We start from the raw sequence: 13,539 nt of genomic DNA on the forward strand, positions 1-13,539 counted from the left end.
CCCCCAGCCCCTCGCTCCAGTCTTCGGTGCTCCCCGACTCCCCTGCCCGATTGTTCCCCTCTCCTCGGCACCCCGCTCTCTGGTTGCTCGCTCCACGCTCCCCACCTCCAGCCACTAGCTCCATGCTGTTCCCCTTCCCTCCTCTCGGCCATTCACTCCCAAATTTGATCGGATCCAACGCGCCGCCTGAAGCAGCAAGGGGTTATGGGGCAACGTAGGAGGGAAGCAGTGCGGCCTGGAGCTAGTGGCTGCTGGGGTGGGGTGGGGGGGGGGGGGACACGGGCGGGAAAGCGGGGATCGAACGGTCAGAAAGTGAGGAACAATCGGCTAGGGGTGTGGGTAAGAACAGCGAGGTCTGGAGTGAGCTGCTGAGGGGAGGAAGCATCGAGACCTGGAGCAAGGAAGGAGAGCTCCAGCCTCAAAGTCTCCCATTCAGCCGCTCGCTCCAGCTGAGTGAGGGGCCGGATACCCGATGACGCTGCATTGCGCATGCGCGCAGATGGACCAGGCGCGGATACGCGATAACATTGGTGCTGCGCGGTGATGTCATCCCGCGCATGCGCCACTTAGTCCTGGCAAAATGTAGCTGTGCATGTGCACAACTTGGCACACTCTGATGATGTCAGCAGGCTACTGCGTTGTCTGGAATCACTTTGCTTGTTCCATGAATCTAGTAATAGTATTATCTGTCCACCAGCCCTCCATCACTGTTCCCTTTTCATGGGTTAATATAAACCAGTTAACAGGTCTAATCCTCAAGGATTTGGGAGTGTTGAGGATTTCCTAAAAGTTCAAGTTGCGAGTGTGCTTAAGTCCAAGACAAGTAGAATGCAGGAAGGACTTGCATTTATATAGCGTTTTTCACAACCATCGCAAACCCCAAAACGCATGTCAGCCAATTAAATATTTTTTTGAAGTGTAGTCACTGTTGTAATATAGATGAGGCAGCCAGTTTACACAGCAAGCTCCCACACACAGCAATGTGATAACTACAAGGGGAGACTTGATTGTAGTATACAAGATCCTGAAAGGCCTTGACAAGGTGGATGTGGAAAGGATGTTTCCTCTTGTGGGAGAGTCCAGAATTAGGGGGCACTTTTTTAAAATTAGGGGTCGCCCTTTTAGGACAGAGATGAGGAGAAATTTTTCTCAGAGGGCTGTGCGACTTTGGAACTCTCTGCCTCAGAAGGTGAAGGTGGGATCATTAAATATTTTTAAGGCAGAGGTAGATTGATTCCCTTGCCTAACAAGAATCTAAGGTTGTCGGGGGTATATGGAAGTGTGGAATTCGAGACACAAACAGATCAGCCGTGATCTTATTGAATGGCGGAGCTGGCTCAAGGGACCGAATGGCCTACTTCTGCTCCTAATTCGTATCTTCGCATAATGACCAGATAATCTGTTTCTGTGATGTTGATTGAGGGACAAATATTGACCAGTACACTGGGGATAACTCCCTGCTCTTCTTTGAAATAGTGCCATGGAATCTTTTACGCCCACCTGATAAGACAGGAACTCTGTTTAATGTCTCATCTGAAATACAGCATCTCTGACAGCACAGCATATCCTCAGGACTGCACTAGAGTGCCAGCCTTGAATTTGCTCAAGTGGAATTTGAACCCACAATCTTCTGACTCAGAGGTGACAGTGCTTCCAACTGAGCCACGGCTCTCTTTGGGCCTCCTTATCTCGAGAGACAATGGGTAAGCGCCTGGAGGTGGTCAGTGGTTTGTGAAGCAGCGCCTGGAGTGGCTATAAAGGCCAATTCTAGACTGACAGGCTCTTCCACAGGTGCTGCAGAGAAATTTGTTTGTTGGGGCTGTTGCACAGTTGGCTCTCCCCTTGCGCCTCTGTCTTTTTTCCTGCCAACTACTAAGTCTCTTCGACTCGCCACATTTTAGCCCTGTCTTTATGGCTGCCCGCCAGCTCTGGCGAACGCTGGCAACTGACTCCCACGACTTGTGATCAATGTCACAGGATTTCATGTCGCGTTTGCAGACGTCTTTAAAGCGGAGACATGGACGACCGGTGGGTCTGATACCAGTGGCGAGCTCGCTGTACAATGTGTCTTTGGGGATCCTGCCATCTTCCATGCGGCTCACATCGCCAAGCCATCTCAAGCGCCGCTGACTCAGTAGTGTGTATAAGCTGGGGATGTTGGCCGCCTCGAGGACTTCTGTGTTGGAGATACGGTCCTGCCACCTGATGCCAAGGATTCTCCGGAGGCAGCGAAGATGGAATGAATTGAGACGTCGTTCTTGGCTGACATACGTTGTCCAGGCCTCGCTGCCATAGAGCAAGGTACTGAGGACACAGGCCTGATACACTCGGACTTTTGTGTTCCGTGTCTGTGCGCCATTTTCCCACACTCTCTTGGCCAGTCTGGACATAGCAGTGGAAGCCTTACCCATGCGCTTGTTGATTTCTGCATCTAGAGACAGTTTACTGGTGATAGTTGAGCCTAGGTAGGTGAACTCTTGAACCACTTCCAGAGCGTGGTCGCCAATATTGATGGATGGAGCATTTCTGACATCCTGCCCCATGATGTTCGTTTTCTTGAGGCTGATGCTTAGGCCAAATTCATTGCAGGCAACTGCAAACCTGTCGATGAGACTCTGCAGGCACTCTTCAGTGTGAGATGTTAAAGCAGCATCGTCAGCAAAGAGGAGTTCCCTGATGAGGACTTTCCGTACTTTGGACTTCGCTCTTAGACGGGCAAGGTTGAACAACCTGCCCCCTGATCTTGTGTGGAGGAAAATTCCTTCTTCAGAGGACTTGAACGCATGTGTAAGCAGCAGGGAGAAGAAAATCCCAAAAAGTGTGGGTGCGAGAACACAGCCCTGTTTCACGCCACTCAGGATAGGAAAGGGCTCTGATGAGGAGCCACCATGTTGAATTGTGCTTTTCATATTGTCATGGAATGAGGTGATGATACTTAGTAGCTTTGGTGGGCATCCGATCTTTTCTAGTAGTCTGAAGAGACCACGTCTGCTGACAAGGTCAAAGGCTTTGGTGAGATCAATGAAAGCAATGTAGTGGGGCATCTGTTGTTCACGGCATTTCTCCTGTATCTGACGAAGGGAGAACAGCATGTCAACGGTCGATCTCTCTGCACGAAAGCCACACTGTGCCTCAGGGTAGACGCGCTCGGCCAGCTTCTGGAGCCTGTTCAGAGCGACTCGAGCAAAGACTTTCCCCACTATGCTGAGCAGGGAAATTCCACGGTAGTTGTTGCAGTCACCGTGGCTAGCACAAATAGGAGGTGAGGGAACACTGCCCATCGGAACCCTCAAGGCTTTTGTCAAATTGTGGACAACTCTTGTACCATTTACAAACACCATAAGTGCATGGGCAGAGAATTTGAAGAAATAAAATTATGCAATTCTTTAACTACAAGTGACTAGATGCACTAGAATCAGGGTAAAAGGTCTAAATAGGAGGACCCAAGTCATCTGTCAGTCACTAAAACAGTTCATATGATTGCAGAAACTAACATCCTTTATCCTCTTGGATGCTGAAGCTGATTAAGTTTTAAGTTTAAGATTTTTAAGTTTAGAAAAGTAGGCACTGCTACGTGCTCACCCAGGACATGCTGACATTCAAGATGCCAGTTATCAAATCACATGGTGTTATCACCTTTTTGCCTCTTGCCTAGTCAGAATCAGTATAGCAGATCTCCATGATGCTATGATGGGACATCCAAAAGCCTCCTACCAGTTAGGCAAGCTTAGAAGACTTTTGTATATTCCCTATTATCGTACCTTTACTACAAATGGGGTTTACCCCTCCATCTTCTCTAATACCCCCTTTTAATTGAAATCAAAATACAATGCAACATTGAACTATAAACAGATCTTTGATATGAGTTACCAGCACAAGCAAACCTTGGACTCATGTCAATATACATATGATTTTGATGAAAACAAACACTAGTTTACCGCTGAGGACAAAATTGGAATATTGTGTGTAATTTTGATCAAACTTTCAAAATGACACGGATACACTGATGGGGTGGGGGTGGTTTCAGAGAAGAACACATTAAAGCGTGGCTACCTGACCTGAACCCGACCAGACCGGACGACAAGAATGCAGTCCGGACTCCGCACTCTGCAGTAAAGCCTGAATACTCAACCAAACTATGTGTCGGGTTCGGGTATTTAAAAAAATTAAAGGACTCGGGCCCTGGTCGGCTGTTGTCGGGTCGAGTTTTAATTTTATACCCGAGCCAGGCTTTAGAACACATAAGGATGACAAAAATATTTGGGCTCCAAGTTATGAGGACAGTCTTGCCCAACTGAACTTGTTTTCTTTAAAGAAAAGATTGAAGGAGCATATGATCCTGGTGATGAAAACGCTGAGAGGATGCAAACGTGAGCAAGCTACTTGACTCATTATGGGCAGAGAACTACTGATCTTAAATGTCAGTCTCAAGTTAGATCAAAAATTACAAGAAGCTTTATCGCACCCCCATCTATTGTTGAAATCAGATGTTTAACTCCGCTAAAAGGAACCTGATAAACATCCGTTTGAAAAAGATATTCATGGTTTTCATGATAAAAGAAACTTATAGGTTCAAATACCCCATGGAATGCAATGGTCCCTGCGCTACTGCAGGAAGGGCAAGGTGTTTTCAGAGCAAATATCAGGGTTGGAGAGCGAAGATGGATAGTATACTGGAATTTTACTGTATTACCTTAGGGAACCAGGGAGTAGTTAGAAAAACCTTTCTCAGGAGAATAAATGAGCCTGTTACAGTACCTTAGAGTATAGAGTTTACATGAATAAGGTTTTACCTCATTTTATGAATTATAACACAAATAACTTCCCCATTCACTATTTTATGTTTAAATCTTTCATTGGATTGGTCTTTATAGCTTTGGAGATTTCAGATCAAACAGATAAACCTCACAAAGTGAAACACTGTGAACTTGCATTATTATACTGAAGATGCTCTGATACAAGATACGCAAAGTGCAATTCAGTTTGCAGCAACAGCCTTAAAATTCAATCTGTATACAAACATTTTTTCTTCAAAGAAATGGGAGAACATACTTGTCTACTCCAGTAGCATCTCCATGAAGAGCACTGTGCCAATGTACAGGAAGGAATTCGACTCGTGTGATTTTATTTTCATCTACTGCTTTTTTAAAGTGCGTGTGTAGTAGTTTCAGAGAAACATTTCTGAAGTCATCAACTGAAAAACAGAGTGCAATGCTTTGAGTCTATCAATGACATCAACATCTGTGCTATTAGACCGCAATAAAGTAAAAAAACTTCCAATGAAAAATCTTTAAGGGATATTTATCTTATCACAAAAAAAATGAGGTCGGGAGGGGGGAAAAGTGGTGTGATTTATGATCATAATATTTCACCCATCAAGGTATACCATAGAAGCCTGTGCTAATGTTGTGTAAGAGCATAGAATTCTCTTTCATAGAAATAGCTCTCCATAGAACTAAGCCACAGAGTCGTAACAACACAGGAGGGAGCCTTTCGGCCCATCGAGTCCATGCTGGCTCTCTGTAGAACAATCCAATTAGTCCTATTCCCTGCTCTATCCCCAAAGCCCTGCAAGTTTATTTCTCTTAAGTGCCCATACAATTTCCTTTTGAAATCATTTCCACTTCCACCACCTTCATAGGAAGCGAGTTCCAGGGCATTACCACTCAGTGCAAAAAAGTTTTTACTCACAATCCCCCTGCATCTCTTGCCCAAAACCTTAAATCTGTGTCCCCTAGTCCTTATACCAGCAGCTAATGGGAACAGCTTTTCTTTGTGTACCTCATCTAAATATGTCAATCTTGTACATTTCTATCAAATCTCCCCTCAATCTTCTTTGCTTCAAGGAGAAGCATTCAGCTTCTTCAACCTGATCGTATAGCTACAGTTCTTCATAAGTTTTAAAGATTGAGAAAAACTAAAACTCTAAAAATAATTCAAAACCTGCATATAAACTAGATGCTTTACATGAGATGCTTAAAGTGGCCATTGGAAAATAAAGCACATATATAAATCACAAATAATTTCATTTTCTATTAAGCGCTCAGTGAGTGAGAGATAGACATTACATATTCAGGATAATGCTAAAGATAGATTACAAAATCACGAATGACTTGGGTGATTCTCAACATGGAACAAAACTAATTTAAAATTACAACTTGTGTTGATGTAGCACTTCATTGTGTCCTTTGGATGCCCCAAAGTGCTTTTGTTAATGGATCAGTTTATGAAGTGCAATCACTGTGGTTACTTGGATCAGGTGCATCAATGTCCCAGGAGAAGCAAATGAATGAATGACCAACTAATCTATTTTTGGAGCTGTTGGTTGAGGAAAAATACTGACCAGGACACTGGAAGAACTTTTTATTCTATTTCAATAGCACCATGGGATATTTTACATCCATCTGAGCTATTGGATGGGACCTGTTTAATGTCTCACTCAAAAGACAGCATTTCTGTCAATGAAGCATTCACTTGATACTACAATCAAGTGTCATCTTAGATGATGTGTAATGGGGCTTGAACCCACAACCCTTTAAAACTCAGTAGCAAGAGTAGACTCTACCACTGAAAATTCTATTTTTGGTACCCAACAAATTGTCCAAACAAACAAAGAGTCAATTAACCTTTTACAATACTTTATTTTTACCCCTTCCATTCAAAGTTTTCATAATATTTCTAACTGCTTGCAATGGTAATTTACAAATTTGTGGTCAAGGAAAGGTTCCAATGATGTTATCTTCTATGTCACAGTGCCACCAAATGGCTAAATATAATATTGCTGTGTTTGGGTTTACTTTTGAGTGTCCCGTATATGGAAATAGCTAAGTCTAGTTTGTTAGATAAATAAATGGTGAGCCACTCATAAAATGGGAGGCTGAATCACCATTTAAAAATAATAAAAGGCAAGTGGAACTTTAGATAAGAAAGAGATAAGATTGGTGCTAAAAGCATTAAACAGGGGGTTAGAATAGATCTTTCCTATCCAAAGGGTTATTTGGAGTAAGGAATGCTTTGTCACAAATGGCTACTGAAGCAAGACAATTATAGTTAAAAGGAATTAGACTGCCACTTCATTGCAATATTGTGAGAAGTACCATGTTACAGATAATATATCAAATGGGATTCGAGTAGATAGTTCCAATATGGAGATAGCAAATACATGATAGGCCAAAAGGTCTCATGTGCTGAAATCTGAGTTTTGATTACTTTATACTTTTATATTAAATGAGGTTTCCAAATCATTCATGTTCAAAATAGTAATGCTATCCATTAATATTCACATTTTCTACAAACAAGATTATAAACAAATGTCATACATGTCAAAGTACCCAATGCCATTTCATTCACCAAAGGCAAAACACCAGATGAAGAAACTATTTATTTGACAATTAAGCAATTTATAAACTGCAAGTTGATAACCCAAGATTACCACCAAAATGCATAAAGGTGAAGTAACTGCATTGATAATGCCTCCTTCCTTCTTTGAATGAGACATTTTGCAAATTGCAAGTATACCCCTAGTCCTACTGGTCCTGGGAAATCATGAGTGACTTGAAGGAAGTGATGTCAAAGTCATTACCAACCAGTATAAAAGTAGTTAGTATCGCTGAGCATCAGTTCATCTTGATCTAGGCTACAGTGCTTGTCTATATAATAATGTATCCTAAGTCTGAAAAGATAACCTTCCACAGAGCCTTGGGAACTGGACAGGAGGGAGTATGGATGTGTGGAGAAAGCCTCATTTGAAAAGCATCAAGTGGGTAGGTAGGTTCATATTTCTTTAATTTGTATCCTCCACATAATGCAGGATCATTCCAAAGTAACAAACTGAGGACAAGGAGGCCTCTATTATGAGGTTTTCAGTAGCAATTGAGAAGACAGATCCCAGGAACGTGTTAAATCTAGTGAGTAATGTTCTGCAAATGTGAACATTTTTCCATGCTAAATCAACACAGGATTAAGAAATGCCCATGACAATGCCACAGAAAATGTGGAATAAACCCTGACTTGTCCCCGAGGTTCATTAGCTGCTATACTGCAACAGTGGACAGCACATTGCATCACCCATGCACCTACACATGGTTATCAATCCATTAGAAATAAGTGTGGTGTTTAATGGAATGATTCTGTCTGTTTGATGTACATTAGTGAAGCTACACAAGTGCCCAGCAAATGGAATTCGTGGTGCTACCTTGTGAAATGGAGGATAAAATGAAGGTTTAATAATCTCCTGACCAAAACAGGATCAGGAAACTCTTTAGAGAAGGAAAGAAGGATATGATTTCAGAATCACCCCACTGGGAGAACAGGGCTGACCTGGAATGAGATTTTGCAACTTAACAGTCTGCGTGCTCAAACTAATGTTCTGAGCAAGACAACTTTTCAACAAATGAACTTTAACTCACAAACTCAGCTTCAAACGAGCTATTGTTTTTTTTTGTAGAACAAAAAGATCATAATGTGGATCCTAAAAGGATGTAATTTCCAGGTAGTTCTGATTAAATGTACTAACACTGGATTACCTCCTAATCATGCTGAGGTCCATGAAAGGCTGAAACAGTAGCAACATGAACTCCAAAAGAACTGAATTAAGACTGCATGAAATAGGTCTAACAGTTTCAAATGCCAAAGGACAATGTCTTCCACTTATTTCAAGACTATAAAAGTTCTCTGGAAACTGATTAGAGTATTTACCATCATTCTTTTCACATCCTTTAAAATAATGCCACAAATATTATCAAGATTACAACTCTCATGATCACTGCAACACTAATTCCCCTAACTTGCCCATGTGTAGTGCATGTCCTTCACACTGATAAACTTTCAATTTTGCTCTAACCATAATGTACAAAGTTTTTAATATTTGAAGTTGCAGTTATAAACATAACTCTGATTAACCTAAAAGTAAAACTCAATTATAAAGATTATGCCAGCCAAACTTTTTTTTTAAAAACAGGTTAAAGAAAAAAGAGATTTCAATTAGTACTCCGGAAATATAATATTGGAATCATGCACCTATAAGTGGAGAAGGAAGGACAGGAAAAAATATTTTAAATTAAATTACTTTTGTGCCCTCCCTCCATTTATTTGAAACTAATGGATACTGGGGCTCTAAATATTCATGAACCGACCATGAACTGTCTGTGCTGTATAACCATGACTCTCTATGACTCGATGACCATGAAACATTCTCCCTGGACCCTGAATAGTTTCTGTGTTCATCTGTCGAAAAATCCTTTCACCAGGAAAAACCTCTCAAGACCCCAAAATATTCCTGGAATTGGTGAGCTAAAAGGTTAAAATGGTGATATAGCACAAGTTATTTGACTAGTGACGTGTAGGTTTTCTTCAAATATTTTAAAAAGCATACATGACAAATTTGCAAAGTTTCAAGAAGAAAAATTCAAAATAAACAAACAGACCTACCACATTCAACAATGCTTCTGAAACGTAGGTCACATACAGGCCCAATACCATGTGCCATGAACACCAGGTGATTAACCAGTGGCAGCTCACCTAGATTAATAACAAGAAATTACTAACCAAAATATAAATTCTTCCCAAAAAAAGAAATGAGATTGTTTGTCTTGAGAGGCAACCTCGAATGCATTTTTCAGTTATTCCCCCTTTCTCGAATAGCGAAGCCACATAAAAATGTAATTCAAACAACTTAGAACGAAATGAGGAAAAAAAGCACTTGCATTTATATAGCATCAAGATCATGAGAAATTTCTCAAAACACTTCATATAAAATATATTACTCAAATGCAGTGATCCCACTAAATATTTTTCAACACAAGATAATCTTTAGGTGATTAAATAGTCAATTTGTGGGGAACCAGCAACAGCTGTTATAAATGAAAAGATCTCTGAACAGTGAGGTAGCTGTGGGACAGGTCAATATTTTACGTATTTAGCATTAAGACAACACTGACCTATAATATAGGGAAACGGTCATTTGCTTTAAAGTGCAACTTTCTAAACTTTGGCATTGACAAAGTGCAACATTATTTTTTCATACCAATTGATCATTATTGGAGGCCATTCATTCATACCGAATTGCGATCAGACTCGTACCTTCAGCAATGTCATCATGGTCATCATCAATTCCGCGCTTAACCACTCTGGGCCTGGTTTGTCCGTCCTGTGTGGTTCCCCATTCATCTGGTTGTGACGAAGCCTGGAACTGAACTATGACCTGGAAGCAATTATGATAGATTTGACTATACCTTTCTAAAAACATATAATTACTGTTAAGACTGGAAGGCATAAAAATAGGATTTTATACATTAAATATGGACAGAATCAATAAAAAGCAAATGCAAGTCAAAACAATTAGGAAAAACCTCACACGTTTCATAACAGCAGAGCTCAATTTTTCTTCTCTCTTGAAAATAGCAACTTGTCATCGTGAGGTGATAGTTAGGGTCTTGGGCTAGCTAAAATCCCACCATGGCAAATTATAGTTGATCACCTGTGCTATTGCAGACCGAGATTTTTTAAAATTAATTCATGGGATGTGGGCATCACTGGCTCGGCCAGCATTTATTGCCCATCCCTAATTGCCCTTGAGAAGGTGGTGGTGAGCTGCCTTCTTGAACCGCTGCAGTCCATGTGAGGTAGGCACACCCACAGTGCTATTAGGAAGGGAGTTGCAGGATTTCGACCCAGCAACAGTGAAGGAATGGCGATATTGTTCCAAGTCAGGATGGTGTGTGACTTGGAGGGGAACTTGCAGGTGGTGGTGTTCCTATGCATTTGCTGCCCTTGTCCTTCTAGTTAGTAGAGGTCACGGGTTTGTAAGGTGCTGTCTAAGGAGGAAGAGCAAAGGTCCCAACACTGACCGTTGGGGAACGCCACTATAAATCTTCCTCCAGCCTGAAAAACAACCATAACCACTACTCTCTGGTGTTTCCTGTCATTCAGCCAATTTTGTATCCATGTTTCCAGTGGTGTTCCATAGGGCTCAGTGTTGGGTCCCTTGCTGTTTAGTTAGTTAGTTAGTTAGTTAGAGATACAGCACTGAAACAGGCCCTTCGGCCCACAGAGTCTGTGCCGACCATCAACCACCCATTGATACTAATCCTACACTAATTCCAAATTCCTACCACATCCCCACCTGTCTCTATATTTCCCTACCACCTACCTATACTAGGAGCAATTTCTAATGGCCAATTTACCTATCAACCTGCAAGTCCTATCCACAGGTCCCTGAAGGTGGCAGGACAGGTAGATAGAGTGAAGAAGGCATATGGATTGCTTTCCTTTATTGGCTGAGGTATAGAGTACAAAAGCAGAGATGTGATGCTGAAGCTGTATAGAGCGCAGGTTAGGCCGCAGCTGGAGTATTGCGTGCAGTTCTGGCCACCGCATTACAGGAAGGACATAATCGCTTCGAGAGTGCAGAGGAGATTTACAAGAATGTTGCCAGGGCTTGAGGGTTGCAGCTATAAGGAAAGATTGGATAGGGTGGGGTTGTTTTTCCTGGAATTGAGGAGGCTGAGGGGTGACTTGATTGAGGTGTACAAAATTATGAAGGGCCTAGACAGTAAGGACCCATTTCCCCTGGCGGGGAGGTCGGTTACCAGGTGACAGATTTAAGGTGATTGGTAGAAAGATTAGAAGGGACGTGAGGAGAAACTGTTTCACCCAGAGGGTGATGGGTGTCTGGAATTCACTGCCAGGATCGGTGGTGGAGGCAAAGATCTTCAATTCCTTTAAAAGGTACCTGCGGGGCTATGGACCAGGTGCTGGAAGGTGGGATGAGTTTGGGCGGATAGCTTATTCAGCCAGCGCGGACACGATGGGCTGAGTGGCCTCCTTCTGTGCTGCATTTTGTTCTATGCTCCTACTGTCCTTTTTATTCCATGAGCTCTAACTTTGCTCACAAGTCTGTTGTGCGGCACTTTATCAAATGCCTTTTGTACACCATGTACATGTACATCACAGCAACAGCATTACTCTCATCAACCTTTTCTCTCTTCAATGGCCAAGCAAATCATCCAGTGGTAAAAAAATATTGTTAGAGAAGGTCCATGACTATATCAGGGAAACTGGAAATGTGCAATTAATGCAGCCTTGGTAGAATCACCCATATCCCGAAAACAAAAGAAAATTGTTTTCCCAGGCACTGACACCCCACCCAGAGACTCGTTTTCATTTGTGCCTTGATTGTTGGTATGGGAAAGCTATTCTACTGCAAGAGATGACAGCCATGCCCAATCTTGTTCCTATCCAATGTCAATACATGTACACTTTTCAACAGGAGGGGCTGGACAGTGACCAGAAGTGACAGCCTGGATCATTTCATCACTGCCCATCCGTCCCAACACCACCTCTTCCCTAGGTAACTCGAGGGCTACTGTACCAGCGGCCTTAACGGAGATAAAGTAATTCAGCGCATATCAAAGATTGAAACTTAGACCTCAATCGACTCATTATGGCTCATGTATCACCTTTATCATTTAATCAGTGGGAACATTTAACACCAATATAACCAGTTTTTAAAGTTAGAAGAGGTCTTCATCAGTTATTTGCATACCACAGTATAAGCACTCCTTGCTTCCTTAGCCCAACGGCATCATGGGTCAAAAATGGATCTATGATTCTTCCTTTGGGATAACAGCCAGTTGCAGCAAATGGAAATGTGGCACATTGCTCTCCTGAACTAAAGCAGCAGAAAATATACAAGTACCCTTTTCATTGAGAACTGAATCAGTTATTTCCCATGACTGAACAGAAGCAAACTAACAACTTTCAAAACTATATCTTTTTATCAATGATATTGCTTTAAAGACCATAAGTTTTTACGCAAACTGTACCTTTGGATTATGCATAACAATGGTTTCCCCGCTAGAGAACTCAAGTCTTTTATGCCACTGGTTGGTAGTTACAGTCTTTTTATACTCTCCCTGCAAAACAGAGATAAATTAGGAGAGGCCACCAACATTTTCAATTTGTTTTCATCAACAATTCAAACTTATTTCAAGCGCAAGCTGAAAATTTCCTATTCACTTTAGGCTTTTTATACCAATATTTAGCCAAGTGCACATGTTCCAACCCCTTAAAGTGTTAATGCAATGACCATGAATTAGCAGAATTCACAAATTGTTTTCAAATGCATGTTACTATTTGCAACAGCTTATTTTGAGGCTATATTTTGTCACCAGATGTTTAAAACATGATAAATTGGTAATTAATGCAAACTAAAAATGGAAATGAATTTCTTGAATAATTAATTTTAAAATAGACCCAACTTAGCATAAATCCTAGAGACACAAATTTCAACCAAGCTCCAAACTTACATCATACATAAAAGCAAAGAAGTTTATGGTTAACCTGTATAAATCACTGGTTAAGGCCTCAGCTAGTGTATTGTCCAATTCTGGGCACCGCATTTCAGAAAGGATGTCAAGGCTTTGGGAGAGGGTGCAAAGCAGAATTACTACAATAGTATCAGGGCTGAGGGAATTCCGTTATGTGGAGACTACAGAAGCTGGGATTGTTTTCGTTAGAGGAAAGAATATTAAGGGGAGA

The 13,539-nt window shown here is 41.7% G+C and overlaps 1 protein-coding gene across 1 annotated transcript in view; it reads right to left on the reverse strand.

Moving 5' to 3' along the window:
- sec23ip (SEC23 interacting protein) overlaps positions 1-13,539 on the reverse strand; it is a 155,492-nt gene that overhangs the window by 126,110 nt on the left and 15,843 nt on the right. Inside the window, exons 5-8 of the mRNA XM_068052891.1 lie at positions 12,825-12,914; positions 10,081-10,201; positions 9,430-9,519; positions 5,053-5,194 (exon numbers count right to left, since the gene is read on the reverse strand). Of these exons, the coding sequence (XP_067908992.1) occupies positions 5,053-5,194; positions 9,430-9,519; positions 10,081-10,201; positions 12,825-12,914 (443 nt within the window). The remainder of the gene's footprint in view (positions 1-5,052; positions 5,195-9,429; positions 9,520-10,080; positions 10,202-12,824; positions 12,915-13,539) is intronic.

The sequence above is a fragment of the Heterodontus francisci genome, chromosome 20, assembly GCF_036365525.1.
Source record: "Heterodontus francisci isolate sHetFra1 chromosome 20, sHetFra1.hap1, whole genome shotgun sequence".
NCBI classification, from domain to species: Eukaryota; Metazoa; Chordata; class Chondrichthyes; order Heterodontiformes; family Heterodontidae; genus Heterodontus; species Heterodontus francisci.